The 22,884-nt window shown below is 45.8% G+C and overlaps 2 protein-coding genes across 2 annotated transcripts; both read right to left on the bottom strand.

Annotated features, from left to right (window-relative positions):
* Positions 1-188: 188 nt before the first annotated feature.
* LOC135394839 (phosphoribosylformylglycinamidine synthase-like) lies at positions 189-22,721 on the bottom strand. Its single transcript, XM_064625864.1, has 23 exons — positions 22,614-22,721; positions 17,767-18,074; positions 17,074-17,221; positions 16,846-16,996; positions 16,124-16,232; positions 15,920-16,060; positions 15,280-15,404; positions 14,923-15,051; positions 14,606-14,866; positions 13,825-14,055; positions 12,532-12,839; positions 11,496-11,627; positions 11,319-11,423; positions 8,786-8,911; positions 7,644-7,824; positions 6,883-6,972; positions 6,572-6,727; positions 6,188-6,447; positions 4,590-4,791; positions 4,320-4,523; positions 2,736-2,879; positions 2,494-2,649; positions 189-681 (listed from the first exon to the last, which is right to left on the bottom strand). Exons 2-23 carry the CDS (start codon positions 18,042-18,044, stop codon positions 374-376), a joined length of 3,945 nt encoding a protein of 1,314 aa, XP_064481934.1. The 5' UTR covers positions 18,045-18,074; positions 22,614-22,721; the 3' UTR covers positions 189-373.
* LOC135394840 (AP-2 complex subunit alpha-like) lies at positions 18,902-22,231 on the bottom strand. Its single transcript, XM_064625865.1, has one exon. The coding sequence runs from the start codon at positions 21,923-21,925 to the stop codon at positions 19,106-19,108; it is 2,820 nt and encodes a 939-aa protein (XP_064481935.1). The 5' UTR covers positions 21,926-22,231; the 3' UTR covers positions 18,902-19,105.
* Positions 22,722-22,884: the final 163 nt, after the last annotated feature.

The raw sequence follows: 22,884 nt of genomic DNA, 5'->3' as shown, positions 1-22,884 counted from the left end.
TGTAGGAACTAGCTCTACTTGCCTCCAATTTTTAGTATGTGGAAAAAAAAAGTACTTAATATGGTGAGAGTAGCAGTTACTATACCACTTTAAACAGGACCTGCTGAATAGAAACACCGGTTCAGTGTAACTGCAGTTTACTGTTCAGTTACTACACTTGAATAAATTCACTGAAAATTTCATAAATCTGCAGGTGCAAAACTGATGAGTTTATTTCATGATTCTCTATCATTATATTCTCACTTCCTTGCTGCACAGATTCTTTCATGGTCCCAAGCAGCACATCATGTTGGCCCGACATCGGTCCAGCATTGCCAATATTGGTTCAATATTGGGCCACGATGTTGTGCTGCTTGGGGTGGTTTACAAGCATTTAGTGTTCTTTACACCATTCGTAAGCGTTGTAGAACATGCGTGCCCAGGGGGAGCTGTGAACGGTGTTCTTCCACGACAGCGGAGAATAAGGCAGCTGCCAACGGATGGAGCATCGCTCGGGGTGAGGCATCATGGCCAGGTGGCGACCGTCCTCCGAACACAGGGCAGCAATGCCCTGCGGACTGCCGTTGGGATTGATGGGGTACTCCGTGGTGGGGTTGCCGTTGTCATCCACGTAGCGCACTCCCACCAGGTGCTTCGATTCCACGTCTTTTAGGACCGAGCTGTTGCGGAACTCGAAGCGTCCTGCAATGTCGGAGCGAAAAATACCCGGGTATAACTGTTACGATGTCAGAGAGAAGGTATTTGCACACCGGAGCAGAGCAGAGCCAATGAAAAGACTGATAGAAGGGTAATGCAGTGTAAGGAGGGGTACTAGGACATCAAAAGCACAAGAAGGCACATAAGATCATATGTACGGCTTATGAATAGGGCCTGAAGTTTTACGGTTTAACCCGATTCTTCTCCGAATTTGCACCCTGAATTGAAGGTTGCCTCTTTAGGGTGAAACCAGATTTTACCCAGCAAATTGCCATCACTGAAACGTCTGTAGGAATGCACACTAGCTTGTTTGGCAGCAAACTCAATTACACCACCGCTTGTACCAGACCAGTACAGTTTGTTAGAGTAATAGAGCTTCATTTCTCCCCAAATTTAGCATACTGGAAGTTTTTCCACCCAAATTCCCATTAATTTAAAGCACACGTTAATTTCCCCGATTTTTACCCCCCGAATTTGGAAAAAAATATTTCCCGAAAACTTCGGGCTCTACTTATGAACTCGTAAAAACAATGTGGGAGTATAGCCATGTGCAAGTATAGTGTTACTGCAAACTAAGGAAAACCTGAGACAGGGAGCACAGACACAGTTTCGTCCTTGTGCTCTGCATATTGGGTTTTTCTTTGTTTGCAATTCACCAGCTAAACTGCACACTAGCGCTTTTGCCATAGTCTTAATGCTCATATCCAAATACTGAATGCAATGGCTAAAAGCATCCTGCCCAGAAGTATTTCGCCTACAGTTGTGGACCAATGAGGTGCTTTCCTAGCATAATAACGATATCTACCCTTACTACCTTTCCTACCTCAGACTGGTTATTTTAGTGACGTGTCACAGCTAAATGCTCATACTGCTATTGTGCTGAGTGTGCTTGTCAGTGCACAATGCACTTGACCTAGCTCTGTGTTTGTGTTGATTGACAAATGCTGTCATTTGACGGATATCCTGGCAGATGAGGACATTGTTACCGCAGTTCAGGATGTGCTAATGCTAATATGATAGTGATAATGACACTGAATTACAATATGAATCAGGACACAGTAGTAGAAGCATCTGAATGTATATTAAACAGGTAAAGCCTTATATTGGGCAAAATCTGGAGGGTAAAATGTGGGAGTACACATAGCAAAGGCCTGATTGCACGAGGCAGGCATTACGGTTACAAATAGAGCCAGGGTAAAAGCTGTTTCAGGTAAGACCCTTCTTTACCCTCCAGATTGCATCATTGCTTGGGGTAAAAAATTGAATTCAGCCACAAATACAAGCACTGGGTCATTTGTAATTCATTGGTGTAAGGACGTAATTCATTGGTGGATATGGGAGTGAAAGAGCGTCCTTTTGCGCTTCACCGTGACCAGCCGCGACCAAAATATGTAAAGCGAAACCAATTTATTACTGCAACAAATGACCCGCTTCGGTTGCAGATTTTTCTCTAAAAGGTATTCACTGAAGGTCCCAGAAGGGGTAGTACCCATTTTAATGCCGACGACGCCCTGCTTTAGAAGTTAGCTTTTTTTCACGAAACTCATTTGAATTTTTATTTAAATAATGAGCGCCTCCCACTCATTCACACGGTGCGCATCTTGTAGGAGGTATTGGACATATACTTGTAAAAAAGAAAGCTCTTCAATTGGTGCACCGGTTCGCGAATTATTTAGCCCGGGGATTTAACTGAAACACCCGGTGTACGTAATCAACAGGGGAGGAGAGAGTCGTAGCAAGATTCTGCAACATTTTGGTGCCTGAGAGTGCCACAGCATGAAAAGTTATACTACCTACCTTCTCCATGGGCTACCCAGACTCCCAAAACAGAGTTTTCCATGCCGGAGAGCATGACGGCAGGGCTCTTGTCTATCCGTACGGTAGTGAATCGGCACTCAAAACGACCAGAGTTGTTGTGCAGAAGTTGTGTTCCAGGTTCCACGTTACCCGCGCCTATTGAGGGAGAATACGCAATGCATCTACTTCTTTACGACTACCATTGTTAAGACAAAAAATAAAAATAAAAGTGGACATCATACCGTTTGTGTATGGGGCCACCCATCCAAGTAGTGCCATCAGCTGACAACCATTGCAAATTCCCAAAGTGAAAGTTTTCGGGTTGTTCTTGAATGCGGTGAGTTGCGCAGTAAGAGATGAATGGAAAAGAAGACCCGCTGCCCAGCCTGCAATGTTCAAAAATATATCGACTGATTAGCACCAGCGCGTGCTGACACAGCTCAGACATTGGCAGTGGCAATCCAGACGTCGACGCCCCCTTCAGAGTTGTAGGCAAAGTTGTAGGTGTGTCATTTTGCTACTTGTGCACATAAAAAAAAAAAAAATACGTTAATGGAGTAGTAAACCTAAAAGAATTGCTCCTCGTAGAGTGAAAAATACCACGAAACAGTAATACACGTGTTAAAAAGGGGTTCATCCATTGAGTCGTTTGTGATTTGAAAGGGTTCTGACGCTTTGACAGACATGCTTCATTACGTCAAGCATGCATTGTACTGCACCACAACAGTACTCACGTAAAAAGAAGTATTCTTCTACGTGTTGTACTTGGCAATATATAAACCTTCAAACACATGCCCGAGCAAAGCACAGACGTCACAGACCTCATAGCTGCGGCCACTCCCATTGGTAGATGTAAGCACATGACCATACTCACGCTGCCTCACCGGATGCAACGCATGCTGTGATGTCAGAGCCGGGTGAGTTTCGGTCTTCGTGGTGCGAATTTTCTACGCTTCTGTTACACTCTCGCGCTGTAAAACTTGGAATGGAGGCTGACATCGGTGCAAAGCACCATCTTTTACGTTTATCTGGGATAGCCTGGGACGACATGTCGCAACCCCTTTAAGTGCAAAGGTAATCGTAATTAACGCTCTCCCCCTTCTTCCCATCTGGAGAAGCGCGAAAATATGAGACGTCCTCCCATTGGTCTCCTCAAAAGACCTCTTGAAACACCTCTTGAGAAGGAGAGGAAAGGGAAAGCATAAATTGCAGTTCTGCTTCACGCTTAAATCACAAACAACGAAACAGATGAAGCGTGATTCTTTTGCATCGCTGTCAACATAACAGCATTTTTCATTCCGAGAAGAGGAATGTTTTTACTTCAGTGCCCCTTTAAAGGAGCACTGAGGCACTGAAGGTCCAAACATTACATCCTCATTACAGAGCTCATTACCGATTTTTGAGTGAGGAAGTCAACGAAGGTTCCAGTTTGCGCTAGCAGCGTAATGTAGTCTTGAATAGGTTGCAAGATAGTAGATACGAGAAATATTTATTTATTTATTCATTTTACCCCAAGGGCCCTTACGGGCATCTTAACGGGCATCTTAACTAATCACGGAGATCTTAAAAGATGTTCACTCTAAAAGCTAATGTGAAGTACTCTTTCTGGAAACTGTGTTGTAATAAACGAACCAACTGCTGGACATTGAACTTTTTCATATACGTATATATCGCGGGGAATATTTGCACCGAGGTCAGGCATCCGTATGCCCATAATTTACACTCATGAAGCACCATGAAAAGTACTGATCATGCAGAAGGGCCCCCACCATGTACACAGTACGCTGCCCCGGGCCCCAACCACTGTAAAATCCGGCACTGCTCACCACGTGCTGATCCGAGTACATCAGCATAGCTGAAACCTCCGGGGAACACGAGGCCACGGAAGGCATCCAAGGTGACTGTGCCCTTGAGGAGGTCACTCATGGTGACGTCCCATACTTCGAAGCCTGCCATGTAGAAGGAGGCTGCCATCTCTCGGTCACTGTTGACGCCTTCCTCCCGCAGCACGGCGACCCGCAACTGAGAGACTGCAGGGTGCAGGAAAGGTTATTAATTCTCCCCCTTCTGCTCGCCCTCGGGGAAGCAACCGTTACCTGGGCACCTGGGCGGAATGTCTGGATTGTAAGTAAGTTTGTAAGGAGGGGCAGTTCGACGCAGGAGGCCTTCACGTTCTTCGGCAGCGCAGGAAGTGTCACACTGGCGCAGCTCAAGCTGGTAGCTAGTCTCTTCCCAAGCATCACGCAGTTGGCCCACTTCGTTTCGCAGAACACGGTTGCCGTTTACAGATACTGATACCTGCAAGTCAGATAATGATAACTTTGGCAACAATCTTTGTCACCTACTTGCAACCCTTCACATGGCTGCAAGCCCTACCCATGTCTGCGTACTACACTCCGAGACAACGTAAGAGCTACGGTCACAGAGGTATACCTTCACCGGCGGATAACATATTGTGCACATTGAGAGTCCAAGTCAAAGAGACAAGTTGCGGATGACATGCAGAGAGGGAAGCTGGTTCACGTTTGGTTGATGCAAATATTCTACGTGTTTGATTTAAAAGCGTGCAAATTCGGTCTAAGTACGTTGTCTCAGTGCCGTCACCAGGGGGAAGATTCAGGGGTTCAAACCCCCCGAAATCGTACATTTCCTAGTGCATTTGGGAGAGGGAAACGAGGAGGAAATCCGCCTTCTCCTTGTGAAGTCCTAATAAAACCCCTCCCAACATATTTCTCTGGCCTACGCTCCATAATCAGTGTACAAGCAATAGTTTGAAGCATGCGGGTGCACTATGTTGTGCCTCAGAGGCGTCATGCGCCTTCGTAGGCCAATCACAGATATCTACAGATTTGTGGCGGACAGAACCTGTAGTTAACTTATCCCACAGCATAAATGGCGCCATACACTGCAGAAGCCCACTCCAGACACAGAATCCATATCAGACCGAAAGTGAACCAAACCAAAGCTAACCTGTGCCGCACCAATATGCACATATATGGGAAAGGTCATTAGCAGTGTCATCTCTTACCCTAAATGCGAAATAAGTAAACTGCTCTGCAGGAAGCTTCGAAACCAGCAGGAACCCAATCATTTGTTGTGCCACTCAGACATCGGGATGTCGCACATGTCCAGATGTAACCACTGTGTATGTACTGGAATGTACCCCACCGACACCTAGGGTTGCCACCTTTCAGAGCGAAAAATACCGGCTGAGGGAGAGGAGGTGGAATAGAGGGGAAGGAGGAAAGTCTCATGGGAAAGGGAAAGTGGGTGAGGAACGTTCTAGCTGGCTCGACACAACCACCAACAGCCTTGCACAACCACTGCTCTTGTCCCCAGCGAACACAAGACTTAATGAATAACAGTGATAATAATAACAATCAATAATAATAATAATCAATAACTAAGAAAACGACTGGTGACTGCAAAATTTGGCCTGTGCTCCAGATTTATTCAAGCTGTAGTGAAATGTTGAAGGGAAAACCCAGTAAAAGCCCTTATGAAAGGTCTTGAGCCACAAATACCGGCAGAAGGCTGCCGGTATCACCTTCCTACTGGCAACCGGCAGAGCGTGCAAATAAGCTTAAATAACCGCTTAAATAACCGGCCGTGCCGGTATAATACCGGCCTGGTGGCAACCCTACCTACACCATGCACATACTTCTGCTCAAAGCTACTCAAACGTGCTCCTTACCGTGGCTTTTGGCCCAAATTCAATGCTGTGCCCAATGTTAACGCAGGAGACTTTGCTCTTCTTGTATGAGTCCAGAACACGTCCTGCATCTGACTCTTCCACTTCCAACACCCATCCAACTTCTTCGTGAAACAGGGCCTCAATCTCGTTCTTCCCTTCAAGGTTGACACTAACACCGCAGTTGCCAGCGAAGGCCATCTCGAGCACGCACGTAATCAGGCCGCCATCACTGACGTCATGACCGGCAACCAGGAGTCCCTCTGCAGGATTTTTAAATCACATTAAACTAATGTTCGGTACCTCATTAACTTGTAATTAACTTGTAATTAAGTTTGGTTAGACAAAGGAAAAGCACAAGTAGAGAAGGAAGCACGAATCCCTCACGCTGAATAAGGTCTTGAGTTACGGCAAAGGCTGTCCGAAGCTTTTCCGGATCGTCCAAGTCTGGAACATCATCGCCCAACTGCTTGAAACACTGGGACAGTGCCGTCCCGCCCAAACGGTGCTGGCCGGGTGTCACAGTCACGTACAGCAACACCCCTGAAATTAAGCATTAATGAATTAAGCATTAAATTTGTTCAGTCTGGTGCTGCACCAATGTTCAAGTTTATGGGTGTGTGCCACGGAGTCGATGACTAGGCTAAGTTTAAAAGAGAGACTCTAAGATCAAAAATATGGGGATAAGAGAAGATTACCTTTCCTTCCAGCACTTGGACACTTCAGGTCGGGCGTAACCGTCAGAGTGATATCAGGACAGGGTGCGTATGTGGAAACAACAATGGCCCCTAATTGAGAAGGTAAAGATAGACAATTGAAACAACAAGTGCAGTTGCTCAGGTAAAAAACTACACTATGCTCAAATTTGTTTGCACTATTCTATGGTGCAAATGTTCTAACCACCCAATACTACAATATTTTATTTTGAATATAGAAGAGCCAATAAAAAAAAAGAAAGAAAAGATGCCTTTTGCATTTTGGGAGGTAAAGTATAAAGAACTAAGTTGTTCACATAAGCTGTTCAACCACTTAACTACTACTGAAATAGGCCATGATGTCTGGAAGATCATGCCGGCATATAGAACAATACAAAATAATCGAGAAGTTTGGCTGTCCTTATTCAAATAAATTTTGAAAATGCTAATTGCAAAGATTTATAACTATTACAGCATGCTCTGGAGATAGCCAGTGTTGAATATATACTAGGGCCCCCCCAACTCAATAACACTTTTACCAGTTTTATACTCTTTCGCCAGGTCTTACTTTATTACATGATCATACAGATGAGAAGTGCTGTTGTACCTTACTTAGCAGCATGTTGTAGAGAAAGTAGCGAAGTGACAGGCCAACCAGAAGCTTAGGGAGAGAGAGGACATTTTGAAGAGAAGAGAAAAAGATATCGATTTGAACAGCATAGATGACAGCACAGCAAGCGGCACAGTGACCCCAATCCACCAACCAGGAGCCTTGACAGTGTCTTGGCCAACTCGAGCTGCCATGCTGAGAGAATCTTTGCCTCCGTCAACAGCCACACCCAAGGCAGCCATGGAGTCACACATGGCCCTGCAGGCTTCATAGAGAGCAGCACCTTCACCAGGCAGTTTGGCTGCCCACATCCAGTTGCCACTGCACTTCACGTCCTGCATAAAACGTGATACTATTGCATAAATAAGGTTCTTCGTTTTCGAGTTTTACGATTTTTCAAATTCGGGAGGGAAAAATCGGGTGCTATTTACGGGAGAAATCGGGCGCTACCATCTCTGTTTGATACGTCATCGGGGAATTTTCGGGTGAAACGAAAGGCATACAAAACGAGCCACTGTTGTGACACTGGGACGAGAAACAATATTCTTTATATTTAGGGCCTGACTTTTTAGGGTTAAACCCGTATCCGCCCGATATTTACCCCCCGAACGAAATCTGTAAAATTCGGGTTTAACCCGAATCTACCCGAAAACATCCGGGTCGCGTGGCACACTCATAAGCGTGCATTAAAATAAAGTTTGATAACATTGCTAAACATTAGTTCCACGTTAAGACAAATTTTTATTAAACAATAAAAAATCACCCGAATACACCCGAATTCCTGACGACAGAATATGCCGTAACGGGATTTAACCCGAATACACCCGAATTTTCCAATGAAAAATATCGCCCGATATTTACCCCCCGAATTTGGCCAAAAATAAAACCCGAAAAAGTCAGGCCCTATTTATATTTCCGCTCGGAACTGGGGCAGCGAATGACAGCGGTATTCAAACACTTGCCCGAGCTCCACGAAAGCTCGTCTTTGACTCCTGCAGGAGGGGATTATAAAAGGAGGACAAATAGGTTGTCACAAATGGCTCTCCTTGCTGATATTGTGATTCATTTTTCCGACGGTTTACCTAGAACGACAAGTTGAAGGACCGCAGGGATTTCGGGTAGCTATCGGGTTTTACCCGAATTCTTGAAAAGCTTTTCGGAAGGGAACTATCTCGAAAAATCGGGTTTAACCCGAAAACAAAGAACCCTATGCATAAAGGACTGAAATAGTCTGAGCACGCGCATATTTTCGCGTGCTGTCATCCTAAAAAATATGAAATAAAAAATGTGAATTACCTGAAGGGATGACACCTTGGCAAACATAAGATTTGTAACAGCCTCAGCGACAGACATCCTTGCTCCAGCAGCTGCACTAAGGAGTCCTTTTATGGGTTGTTCGCCTATGGCTGTAGCAGACCCAACCTGGAGAAAAATGAATTATTTTAAATGCATAGTTGAACAATGTAACAGTATAGCCCCGCAGCACGGAGTAAGAAGACTAGGAGATGACACTGCCCATAGAAGCAAGCGCCGGCGCGCGACCAGAGAGTGTCACGTTGGGGAAGAGAAAAAAAGGCAGTTGCTGACTTTACGCGACAGATGGCACGGTGGCACTGTCTTCCATTTTGCGCTTATACATGGAAGGCTATGGGGAAACGATGCTTTTCTCGAGTCATACGGCAGCCTCTACGAACGAAGACAAACTGATGAACGTGAACGATGTTTGTCTTGGCAATAAAGGTCGCACTTGTCAACTACATAGCGCTTCCTGTTTAGCGAAAACAACGAAAAACAATTTCATTCTCTTGCCTCTCGGTTCTGTTGAGCAGACGACAGGAGCACGATGGTCGAGTAAGCGTTTCATCTTCTTCTTCTTTTCTAGCGTTTAATTCACGTGCTTTCACGTGTTTTAGTCACGCCGCCAGACAAGGGACAGTATCACGTGACCGCATGTTTCGAAAATTATGCGTCCTCGTGCAACAGATGGCACTGCGGGCCGGGCCGCGGAGCGCGCGCTCCTCGTACATTCTCTGGTCGCGGGAGAGAGTGAAGTTTCATCTCCTAGTCTTCTTACTCCGTGCCCCGCAGGCATACAGCAATGTTATGCGCACCAAAAAATGCCAAAGGCAAAACGTAACTTCACGACGTTCATACCTTCCATTTCAGTTGCTAACACAGGTCGGTGATGCCGATTACTCCAACGTGATATTTACACCATTACAAGTTTCTGCTCTTACATGGAAGAGCAAACATATGACTGTTATGTCTTCAAGCATAAAAGCAGAAGGCAAGTCAAAACATGTTATGTATCAGCGCAACATAACAAATTATGAAGCAGAAGACCTATAGAAGTAGAAACGTAGCTAGAACACTTTTATTTTTGCAGCATTAGTATTTGCTGCATGTCCTATTGCACAACCCTCGTAATACAAGTAGAGCCTGAAGTTTTAGGGTTTTACCCGATTCTTCCCCGAATTGGCACCCCGAATTGAAGGTTGCCTCTTTAGGGTGAAACCTGATTTTTACCCGGCAAATTGCCCTCACTGGGGTGTCTGTAGGAATGCACTAACTTACTTGTTTGGCAGAAAAATGCAGTTACATCACCGTTTGTACCAAGCTGCTACAGTTAGTTTGAATAACTGAGCCCCATTTCTCCCCGAATTTAGTGTACTGGAAGTTTTTTCACCCGAATTTGCATGAATTTAGTGCACACGTTTATTTACCCGATTTTTACCCCCGAATGTAGAAAAAAATATTTCCCAAAAACTTCAGGCTCTAAATACAAGGTATGTGCAGAAAATGTAGCCCCACATTACCTGCTTAGCGTATCAACTTCCGGCGGCGCAAGACGACACATTTGTGCGATGGAAATCAACAAAAAAATTGTGGTGAGCAAACTCTGCGTAACAAAAACATTAGCCACGCGAACATTGCTCTCCATTCATTTCCAATGGGACATGGCTACGTCGGCACAGTTGCATCACCCTACCGCTAGGGGAGCCACCTGTGCATAAACCAGAACGAAATGTGGCACCCCAGCAGCAGCTGGACGCAACTGTGGCCCAACCACCATACTGACTTCTGTATAGGCAATTCGGGATGCACTGAGAGCAAGGTTTGCGTGGCAAACTTTTACTTACACAGAGTTTGGTTAGTACAATTTTTTTGTTAGTTTTCATCACATAAATGCATTGTCACACGTCGAGGAAGTTCGAAATGTAATCAGGGAACGTGGTATGTGCGTAAATGTGGGGCTGGGTTTCTGCACACACCTTACTTCAGTAACATACAGTTAGGGCCGTGTGTTTTCGGGTTTTTATGTTTTTTGAAAATCGGGAAGGGGGGGGGGGGGGGGATAAAAATCAGGTTTTATTTAAGGAGCCGAAAAACAGGGTGAAATCGGGCAATATCGGGTGGAAAATCACATCTTCGGGTCGAAAATAAAAAAAAAGAGCACATTTTAGATAAACACAAGATACGAAACAGCCATGGTGAGTGTGGAGTCTCAGCATTCAGCAGTGCCTGTATCGATGGCTGAATTGGCACATTGCCAAGTTAGTTTTCGGGGTTTTTTTTGATAGGTTTCAGCTGGGTTTTTCTTTTCTTTTTATTCCGTGTTAGCATCGCGAAGCAACTGTGGCTATGAGCGCGGCATACAGGTGTGGACAGATGGAGAGAGGACAGCAGGAAGGAGTGGGGGAGAGGGGAAAAAACGGGTTTTACCCTAAAACACAGGACCCTAAACATACTGCCCGCATACAAATATGTTAAACGAAACTGTACAGATGTGGGTAGTTTGTACACCACATACAAAACAAAAAGTACATACAGTGTTGAAATATGTGAGTGCAACCACGGCAACATCAGCCAGTGGGGTGTGAAGAGGACCAACACACTGCTGCTGTGCTACTAGTCCTGTGACACATCTATCCACCTGGAATAACATGTAACGGTAAATATATTGTGTTTCTTTCAAATGACTGTACAGTCGCGGAAATCTTCCTACCTTGTTTGTGAGATACCTTTTGCTTGCGACTGCTGGCAGTCGTAGGACCCTGTGCAGCGCGACTTCAACTTTCAGATCAGACGGGAGTGTCAGGGGGGACAGTATGGGTGTGGTAGATTGCAACTTGAAGACCTACAAATGCGTAGCATTTTGTTTTGAATTGGATTAATTGAATGATTCATTTGTGCAGGTTTATTCGTGACTTAATTTGTACAAAGGAAAATTTTGACAGTGTCAATATTAAAATTTGACTTGTGGTTTGAATTGCGAGCTGTATGTTGATTGAATATAAAAAATTTAATAATTTAAATGACAATAGAGCATTACTGTGCCAATGGTGTGGTAGATTGCAACTTGAACACCTACAAATGTGCAGAATGTTGTTTTGAACTCCATCGATTGAATAATTCATTTGCGCAGGTTTATTTGCGATTTATTGTACTAAGGGAAATTTTGACAATGTCAATATTAAAATTTGACTGGTGGTTTGAATTGTGATCTGTATGTTGATTGAATATAAAAAAATTAATAATTTAAATGACAATACAGCATTACTGTGCCAATGCTGTGTTACTCTTTCGTATGTGCAGTTTAAGGCAAGCATGCACAGTGAGTCAGCGACTGCTGTAATACATGTTCGTTCACCATCACTTTCGTTAAATATTGATGTGGGTTGCCAGATTATCTCCTATTTCACCTGAGGAATACCACATGGTTGCCACGTGCAATCAATTGCAATGTTCCATAGGAGCTGTTCTCCTTTTTAGCTCAGCAGTCATTTTAGTAGTAGTAGTCTCTTTGGTACTATTTATTTATCATTATTAATTATAAACTTAACTTTTCATATCTGAACATATGCATCTCCCTGCAGAACACAACACAACCAAGTAAAACTTTTCAGTGTCTATCAGTAATAATAATAATTCGGGGCTTTACGTCGCGAGACAACTGTGATCAGTTTCTATCATATTTTTGCACTGATTGGAAAGTTTCTATCAGACTTGATTTCCAATCAGCACAAAAATTGTTCCCGTACCTTTCTAGGCATATCTCCGAGGACCGAGGAGAGCTCCAAGTCGACTGGGTCCCTTCCTTTGGTTCCGGGTTCCTTGAGAACCACACGTCCGTCTCCAGTTACTTCCCCAACAAACGACACCGGGCATCGCTCTCTCTCAGAGATGCGCTCGAGGGTCTCACGGTCCCTGGCTCTCACGAGAATGGCGTCACTCTCCTGGTACTCGGCACCCCAGAGCTCGAGGGTAGAGATGGTCGGATCGCCCAGTTGGAAGCGGTCAGTGTAGAGAACGGCACCGCAAGGGTCAACAATCTCTTTCAAGACGTTGCCTGAAGGTAGAAACCGCGTAATTGAGAGAGACTATCAGCCATTGTGTGTTTCATAATTTTTGCTGGAGAGATCCCCGTAAACATGGATAATCAATAATGTTTCTGAATGAGGCTGACAGAGGAACTTGGTGAAGGTACTTGGAAAGGAAGAGTTTGCTCTCTTAGTAGTCAGAGTGCCATGTGATCTATGACTAGCACTATGTGCTGTTCAACGTGGTGTTCATTGCAGCCAAAAAGACACACACTCAGACTGCAAACTCTCAACTAAACTACAAACCTGAACCAACTACCCCAGCTTGCCACCCTTGTAAACTATGTGCTGTGCCAGATGAGTCCCTATGGTTCCAAGCACAAAACTAATCGAAGTTCAAGCAAGATTCCTGAAACCTGAAATCCTGAAACCCCACAAAAACTAACTTGGCAAAGTGCCAATACAGCCACCATTACAGGCACTGCAGAATGCTATGCGCTGCACATTCAACACAGCTGTTCTGCATCTTGTGTTCATCAAAAATGCGAAAAGCACTCTTTTCTTATTGTGGGACACAATACGACAAAAAAGTCGCACATTCAGCTAAAAGTCCTCCTTGAGAGCCATTTTCGACTGAGAATTCACGGCCCCTTTAACAAAACGATAGCGTTTCATTTCTCTTTAAATTTTTTGTGGCAAGTCTTTTCACCAGGAACCTAATTCAAAAGTGTAGCACCACAAGAAAGAGGTACCGTACCATACCATTTCCCGTAGCCCCACCAGAAAGAAGTACCATACCATTTCCCGTAGCCCCACCAGAAAGAGGTACCATACCATTTCCCGTAGCCCCACCAGAAAGAGGTACCATACCATTTCCCGTAGCCCCACCAGAAAGAGGTACCATACCGTTTCCCGTAGCCCCACCAGAAAGAGGTACCATACCGTTTCCCGTAGCCCCACCAGAAAGAGGTACCATACTGCTTCCCGTAGCCCCACCAGAAAGAGGTACCATACCATTTCCTCCGGCTCCCTGGTCATGAATGCTGAGAATCGGATTGCGAGCGCCCCGCTCAATGCACGCTCGAACGAGACGATGCAGCTTCTGCTCCATCTCCGCATCTCCTCTCTGCACGGCTCCAAAGTCCAGTTCCGCTTCTTGATCCCCTTGTACAGTGACGGAAGATGCTGCTCCACCGCCCACACCAATACGGTACACCGGACCTCCAATTTTCACCACCAACATCCCTTTTGAGGGGGGCAAAAAAAAAAAACCATGTATAACTGATGACACTTCTAACAACGTTTTGGCGTGTTATAGCTAGGGCCCGACTTTTTCGGGTTTTATTTTTGGCCAAATTCGGGGGGTAAATATCGGGTGATATTTTTCATTCGAAAATTCGGGTGTATTTGGGTTAAATCCATTTACGGCATATTCTGTCGTCAGGAATTCGGGTGTATTCGGGTGATTTTTTTTTGTTTAATAAAAATTTGTCGTAACATGGAACAAATGTTTAGCAATGTTATCAAACTTTATTTTAATGCACGCTTATGAGTGTGCCATGCGACCCAAATGTTTCCGGGTAGATTCGGGTTAAACCCGAATTTCACAGATTTCGTTCGGGGGAGGGTAAATATTGGGCGGATACGGGTTTAACCCGAAAAAGTCAGGCCCTAGTTATAGCCTTTGTCACTGCTGCGCCATTAAATCATACTGTCATTAAATCATTAAAATACTAATCATCATCATGAGTTTTCTTTTTCATTTTATTTATTTTTTATTTTTTTCAGTTCTCACCCTTTTCTGGTTCCAGCTTTCTCGTCTGATCGCCATCGATGGAGCCGATGCCTCCAGAAAACATGATGGGCTTGACCCACTCCCGCCGTTCACCGTTCGGAAGTTGCATCCCGAACGAACGAGAAAACCCAGAAAGGACCGGTTCGCCAAACTTGTTGCCGTAGTCCGAAGCCCCGTTACTGGCCTCCACCGCTACTTCCACGGGCGGGGCAAAGTTGTTGGGGTACGCGAAGCTGCTGTCCTCCCATGGAAGTTCGTACCCTTAGGAAAAACGACGTCCGTGAAACGCGGCGCCCTCTACTGTTTAGATGGCCTACCGGGAATGTTGAGGTTTCCGAAACAGTATCCAGCGGTACCGGCTATTTCGTGAGCGCCACGCCCAGCAGCGTGGACGTCCCTGATCCTGCCTCCTGTGCCGGTTGTGGCTCCGCTGAAGGGTGCCACTCCTGCAATTTTACGTCGGTGTTACGTCGGCGTTACCACGGGCAATTTCAATGCTTTCCAAGATAACAAACATGCACAATGACATGGTGCGGTTCTACCTGTGGGGAAGTTGTGAGTCTCAGCGGTGAAAATGATGTGAATTTTACGTCGGTGTTACGTCGGCGTTCTCACGGGCAATTGCAATGCTTTCCAAGATAACTAACACGCATAACGACAAGGTGCAGTTTTACCTGTGGGGAAGTTGTGAGTCTCAGCGGTGAAAATGATGTGACGAAGCTTGTCGGCAACAGAGTATGCACTACCAGCAGTAGTGTCTTCAGGTAGAAGCACCTTGATGTTGAATCCCTTAATTGCGCTGCACGTAAAATAGCATTACGGCCCTACAACACTATGCCATAATTTTTAATATTTTTTTACATAGAGCTAATTCATACATCTTGTACCATACTGCTACTCCACACTTGCTGTGTAAGCCCCTAGTGGCTGATATCCCCAAATCTTTTAAGTAGTCACGTCGTCACTATTATTTCAATCTCATTTATTCATATTATTTATTCATTATCATTTCATTTATTTATTTATCATCTCATTTATTTATTATCATTCACATTATTTCGATCTCATTTCCTTCTCGATATAGCTCAGACTTGCCCCTAATCAGGGGCGGATCTAAGATTTTCCCGAGGGGGAGGTTCCGCTATGGACAAGTGCCACGTGCCTGCTGGGATTGGTCCACTGAACCCTATGTTCAAGTCTTGAATTGAGGGGGGGGGGCGAGTCCGGACCCCTGGACCCCCCCACCTAGACCAGCGCCTGCCCCTAATGTCCACGTTTTCAAACTCAGAGTGGCATGTCAATGCTGAACCTTACCTGCTGTTATCAGAAAATTTTATCACATTGTTATCATTGCTTGTAGCCTGAGTGTTTGTGATAAACTTGAACAGTGACTGTGGCACTTCTTTGCCATCGACCACCAGCCGGCCCTTGAAGAACCAATGACGACTGTGTTCACTGCAGGATTTAAACATCAATTTAAATGCAAATTCTCGCGGGTCACTCATCAAGTAAAGAAACCTGTTAGACTGTGCAAGATCGAAGCATTCAACTGTGGTCGGATTCCTCTTGAGCTTGTTCTTGAAAAGGTCGGTATAGAAGTCAAGATCCCAGTCATCGAATGAGAGACCTATTGAAGGACACACAGAATAACACACATTCATCTTACGACGTCAGGTTAAAAGCGTATAAATCGCTAGTCTTCCCAATGCATTATGCCTGTGCAATTTGGGATCCCCATCTTGCCATACATAAAAAGAACTTAGAAAAGGTTCAGAAGAAAGCTGCCAGATTTATTTTTGCAGATTATCGCGCAACAACATCTGCATCAGGTTTATGTCGCGAGGCTAATTTGATACCAGTCGAACAATATTTCAAGCTACAGTTGATGACAAGAACCCCGCTTTCTTCGCGTTCGATCCCGGATTGTCACATTTCTAGACACAAGCATAATCGATAATTAAAGAACATCGTAGCTCGTACGGATGACTTTAAGAACTCGTTGTATCCAAAAACAAAACGTGAATGGAACAGCCTTCCGGTCGCCATTGTGAACCAAGTTTATATGTATCGTTTTGTTGCAACTTTAGAACCTGTTTTGCACTCCAGCCACCTGTAACAGCCCACTTGTGGGCCAGCAGTATCTTAAACAAATAAAAAATTACGTTTTCCGGCAAGCTCTCCACATGACAATGACTAGCGAAACAAAGTAGAAGAAGAAAAGAAAGAGCTTCCCCACTTGCCCAGTTCAGCACTGACTTTCTCCAGCGCTGCTCTCCCCTCAAGAAGGATGTTGACCTCTCCCCAGGTCTGCGTCGAAGGCGGCAGATCGAAGGTCGTCACTGGTGTCACATACCGCGTTTCGGTCATACGGTCGTGAAGCAAGTCCACAACCTTCATGGGAAGCATTTTCAAAACAGTGAATATTTTTTTTTTTTTGTTCAGAAAATTGTTTGCTAATTTTTGTCTACCTTTTGTTCTACGTCAGGAGTCGGCGGCTTGCCGTCCTTCAGCTTGACGAGGAAACGGGTGGACCGCTCTATACGGTCGACACATTCCAGCCCAATTGTTTGGCAGATGGCCACAGATTGTGTTGAGGATGGAGTTGAGAAGTTGAGCCTACAAATAAGTACCGCCTTAGCCAATACGAATGAAGCCTCGTACCTTAGGATTAAAACCGTTTTTGCTTCGGGCGGAACCTGAAAAACCTAAAAACCAAACTAGCAAGACTGCAAACCTGGTCACTTATACAGGCACGGGCAAACCCAACACACTTCACACACGGCCGCCGCTAACTTGTAGGTATATCTTTCATTTCACCTTTTTGTTTCTTTTTTTTTCACCCAAAAATTTGTTCTGTCACATCCTATCACCCAATTTTATCATTTTACAGCTTCAAGCATAAAACCTGATTTTTGCCCCCAGATTTCAAAGGAGCGTAGAAGCCAAGACACAAGGATCCAAGTATAAAGAATAAACCTATAAATTATTATACCGTTATTTATAAATAATAAATAATAAAATTATAAATTTATTACAATTATTACAACCTATAAATAAACCTATAAACTATTTACGAATACTCATGTGAACAAACATGACTTGCGCTGCTACCAGAACTGCTATCAGAGGAAATATCGCACAAGCGTAATAATCCGACATACCTGGGACCGATTTCAATCAGTAGTGAATTAGCATCATTCTCATCGAGGTGCGTTTCAGTTTGGAGACTAATCTTGAACCCGGGGGTAAGCAGCCACATTAAGCGTTGCTGCTGTTCATCAGTGAAACGGTCCTGCCCATGTAGCTGGACATAGTAACAATATTCAGTCTGCAGGGAGTCCACAGGGGAGCCGTCAACACCGTCGTTGAGGACCGTCAGCCTACTGTTCAACTTGCTGTCAGTCAGTGCAGGTGACTGAAAAAACCTCAGCACTACCATGTTCACAGGCTCAAGTGGAAGATGCTGTATCTGAAAGTCGCAGAAAGTCATGAGTGTTTGTTTGAGCATCTCTGTACATAAGTCGTGCATGTAAGAAATTGCTATAAAACTTCATGTTACAAAATCTGAAAACAATGAGAAAAGGGAAAACAAGAAGTGACTGCTCAGTAGTAGTCATCCCCAACAGGGGCGTAGCCAGGGGGGGTTTAGGGGGTTCAAACCCCCCCAAAATCGTACCTTTGGTAGTGCATTTGGGAGAGGAAAATGAGGGGGAGATCCTCCTCCCCCATGTAAAGTCCCCCATACAGACCCCACCAAAAATTTTTCTGCCTACCACACTGATCCCCAAGGTACATTAAAATTAGAGCCTGAAGTTTTCGGGTAATATTTTTTTCTAAATTCGGGGGGTAAAAATCGGGTAAATAAACATGTGCACTAAATTCATGCGAATTCGGGCGAAAAAAACTTCCAGTATGCTAAATTCGGGGAGAAATCTGGCTCATTTACTGAAGCTGACTGTACAGGTTTGGTACAAACGGTGATGTAACTGAATTTTTCTGCCAAACAAGTAAGTGCATTCCTACAGACATCCCAGTCCTCGAATGATCTGCTGCTCCTAAGGAAACAATATTTTCTTTTCTCTCTAAAGTGCCATCGATCTCGAGACTCGAAATCATTGCAGTCTTCTACAGACGCCATATCTGTGTCTCAAGGTCATCTAATTACACACACTCTCAACTGTCTCGCGTCTTTTCTTTCGTTGCAAGCGTATATATTTCGCCCATGTGTACTTAAAGACGTTGCATTAGCAGTTCCCCAAGTGTTGCCGTTCGCAACTGCAGCTTCGACTCTTCTCGTAGTAAAAATATTTATTGGTTAACAACGGGCGACAGCTCAATGTAGACAGTGAAAACCATGAAACAATGTTTAGCAATACGTGTGTACATATATTATAACAGGATATATACTTTTGTAGAAATATAAACACTCCCGCAGCCTGCTCTACAACATCAGTCTCTATCTTCCAACACGACGTCGCGCACTTCTTTTTTTACGCAACTTCAAAACTGTTCGTGTAACAGGTCCACCAATATCTTTGCCACATTAACTTTGCTGCTCCGAACTGTGAGGCGATACATGAGCGCCTCCGCGTTGGGCTCCAAGCGGAGAAGGCAGCCCATCTGCTGGGCTCGTGCGCGGACCACTCCGGCGCACACATAGTTGCTCGGATTCGGATCGATGCCCTCCAAGACCTGCATGCCGAAGCCCGCCAGCTTAGATTTGACCGCCAGGATGTCCATGGGAAACTTTGCCTTGAATATCTTCTGGCTCTCCTGTCCGGGTGCCGACAAGTTCTTCCAACGGGTGAAGAACGACTCGGCGTTCATAGATGCGGGCTCGAAGAACTTGTTCAGGAACACCGGCAGCTTGAGGGCCAACGTCTGAGGAACACCACTGTAGACAAACCGAACTGTGAGTTCGGGCGTTTCGACGAACTCGTCCACGCACTCGACGTTGACGAGCTGCTGGACCTGCGAGCCGGCCTCGATCACCTGCTCCGCGGGCTGGAGGCTGACGCTGAGCCTGGAAGACAGGTCGCTGGGGCACAGGACGATGGACGAAAACCCCTGGAGCTGGTGCGTGGTCTTGTTGCCGTAGAAGACGCTGACTCGTCCGAGGTGGAGCTTGTACTCTGCTTTCACTCCAATCTGCAGGATAGCGTTCTCGAAGAGCACCCCGTTGTTCCGTACCACAAGCTTGCGGAGCCCATCCTCGTTGGTGGTCACGGTTGGAAGCACGTTATTGTTGCTCTCGAACGGAGACACTGGTGACGTCTCTTGAAGGACGTTCAGCGGAACGTTGTCCTGCTGCGGAGGCGAATTCAGCGAGAGCCCCAGGAGGTCCTCGTCGTGACCTCCGTTTGTGACAACCTGGATTCCGTTCTTGGGAGAGTCGACTCCCCTCAGGTTCAGACCGGTTTCCCTCCTTATCTTCTCGGAGAGTCCCGGTTTCTTCCTCTTGAGCATGGCGAGAATCGAAGACTCCCTCTCGGGGAAGGGCGGCATCTCCTCCAGCACCGTGGCCAGGACTTCGGTGGAGGCCACCTTACTCAACCCGAGATACTCCATGGACCGTTGCTGAAGCTCCGCGTCCGAGCAGCGGAGGTTGCTGTCACTGCACAGGATCTTCTGGATTTCCTGCTTGATTTCCGGGAAGAGATTTACGAATTTCACGTACGTCGTCAGCAACAACCCTCTCGTTGCGGCAGAACAGAGATGATACTTCGAGTGCAGAAGACGGAACTGGATGATCGGGGTCGATCTCTGGTCGCCGGCCACCAGGTTGCCGAACTCTCCGAGGATGTACCCGGCAACCTTGACCATGTTTTCGTGACAAGCGGGAGCTTGCAACGCCTTGAAGCACATCTTGGCGGCGTAACCCTGGACGTCTTCGCGGTTTGTCACGATCTGGATGACCCTGTACCAGACCTCCTCGCTGACATAGTCTCCGGCAACGCGGATGAGGTTGAGGATGACGTCCACGTACCACGTGTAATCCGACGCGTACTTCTCGGCTAGGATCGCCACCTTGAGGACCATCTCCTCTCGGATGGAATAATCGGCGGTCTCGAGATAACCCAGCATTTCGCCGACGATGACTTCCGCGTTGGACTTGTCGCACATCGCGTAGAGCAGGTCTACCGCCTTCTGTCTAACGCTCACGTCTCTCTCGGTTTTCAGAGCCGTAACGACGGTCTCTTGGTGTTTCTTGACCGCGTCGTGAGAGAAGTCGGAAGTTGCCAAAAGGCACATGCCTTCCAGGGCCATGTACCTCAGGTTTGTCTCACGATGTTGCAAGAACTGCCCTAGCTGATTGCACGCTCTGACAAGCAAGTTGGGTTCAATGAGAGCTCCCAGACGATCCATGTGTAGGATCAACGATATGGCTTCAAAGAGAACGGCGTTCTTGGCATTCGAGTGCTGTACTTTCTTCGATTTTGGCGGCTCTTGGGCTTTGTTAAGGATCTGTTCGAGACATTCGTTGAGTCTGCCACGCACGCTCGCTTCCTCGGGGGGAGGATAGTTTTGAAGAAGGCGGAGCAGCTTCATACTGAGCCACGGCGCCGGTACAAAATAATACGTGTAGTCTTGCAAGTCAGTATAGGAGGAGTTAACGATGCGGCTTAACCGGGATACGGCAAGTGGCACACAGCCCTTGTACTCTTCTGGATTCTTTTTCACGAGGGCATCTATCAGACTGACAGCTGACGTTACCACTCCCATGCGTTGGTCGTTGAGTAAGTGTATAATCCTCGAAGTCCACTCTCCGCTCGGGATTATCTCGGGTGAAGTGCGCAACAGACGCAGAAGGCACAGCGCTGCACTCTGTTTGACGTGGTCGATCGTTTCTGCCGAAACGAGCAGCTTAGGAATGTCCCGGCCAAAGGTTTCCGCCATTTCCATGTTGCCGATGTTGGCTATGCATTGCAGGGCAAGGTTCACGTGGATGGGGTTACGAGAAACTAAGTCATTCTTGATTGATTGAATAATTAGCTTCATCAGCTCGCTATTTGCATTCATCAACACTAAAATGAACAGGTAACCTATCTGCTTTTCGGAATACTTGTTCGAACTCAGTAGGTTGACCGCTTCCATGTGACCGAAGTCTATGTCGTGTCCCAGAAGAAAGATGAACAGTAGCTTGCATATGTACTTTTTCTTCTGGTATCCATCGAGCGTTTTGTCGCCCTTAAACTTTGAACGTATATTAGCGAGCTCCTTGTTTATCCTTTTCGTTTCGGCTTCCTTACTTTTGCAGTTGCGGATGTCGGATATGAACACCGCGAGACCACGCATCCCTTCACCTTTGACCGGAGGCATATTGTGAATGCAGGGAGTCTCGATGAATAGCTCAAGGCACTCGAACTGACGTTATAACGCTTTCATCGATAAATGCGACATTCAAACCGTAAAAAGGCTCGTAAACAAACTTCACTTGATGGGCAGGTCCCTCTCGCCAGTAACAGGAATGTGATCACGTGGCTAATCATCAACAGCGGCGGCGCTGTAAACGAGCACCAGTCGGACTGCAGGCAAAGTGCGTGGTTTTAACGTTTTAACAGCGTAAGCAAACCGTACGAAATTTTTCTCACAGCTAATTCAGTGCACAGAAAAAAGTTACTCTTTTCCAAAGACATTCTCGACTCGAATCAGAGACAGGAGACGAACTATAGCTGATATCAGTGCTTCTGATAAGAGTGCGTCGCCTCAGCCTCACGCTTTTCATCTGCTCATGTCGGCTGCACTTCTCATATTTCGTAATAGCAAAAAAATCCGCTCGGAATTATTCAGTTTCTGTCCGAAAAGCACATCGCATCGTGTTCAGTTTGATATGTTACATTACGGTTCAATTACCTCACGTTATTACGTCCACAGGTATCCCCAGCGGCAAAACGAGTTTATGCTGTCGTACGCCAATCCCTGCAGCATTGCGTATTCAAACAGGAAAGGGGCGTTCAACAAGTAAAAGCGTAACAAGCAATGCATTGAGAAAATAAAGAAGAGTTACCGTCAGTTTGGCTGTGTCTTGCGAAGCGCGCACCAACTTTTTGCTCCCAGACGAGAGGAAAGCAGAGCGGTCGCGGCCTTGAGTGCCTCACGCCAAAGGGCATGAGATAGCAGTGACGTCACGTCTAGACCATATCAGTGAATCACTTATTACTTGCGAGGTTAACGTAAGAACTCGCAGAAACATCTCGTTTTGCAGATCCAGACCACTCGTCTGATGCGATTAGATAACCCCTTACAAAATCCATCAAGCTCATCAATCAAACTTTTTG

Source organism: Ornithodoros turicata, chromosome 5, assembly GCF_037126465.1.
Source record: "Ornithodoros turicata isolate Travis chromosome 5, ASM3712646v1, whole genome shotgun sequence".
Classification (NCBI taxonomy): Eukaryota; Metazoa; Arthropoda; class Arachnida; order Ixodida; family Argasidae; genus Ornithodoros; species Ornithodoros turicata.
The sequence above is the reverse complement of the archived record's forward strand: the minus strand, read 5'-3'. Positions and strand labels throughout refer to the sequence as shown.

Excerpts from the sequence above, each read along its gene's own strand:
- LOC135394839 (XM_064625864.1), bottom strand. The coding sequence starts at position 18,044 with ATGGTAGTGCTGAGGTTTTTTCAGTCACCTGCACTGACTGACAGCAAG. Across the intron at positions 11,424-11,495 it reads AAAGGTATCTCACAAACAAG|GTGGATAGATGTGTCACAGG; the intron begins GTAGGAAGATTT and ends ATGTTATTCCAG. Across the intron at positions 2,880-4,319 it reads TGTACTCGGATCAGCACGTG|GCTGGGCAGCGGGTCTTCTT; the intron begins GTGAGCAGTGCC and ends TGAACATTGCAG.
- LOC135394840 (XM_064625865.1), bottom strand. The coding sequence starts at position 21,925 with ATGCCTCCGGTCAAAGGTGAAGGGATGCGTGGTCTCGCGGTGTTCATA.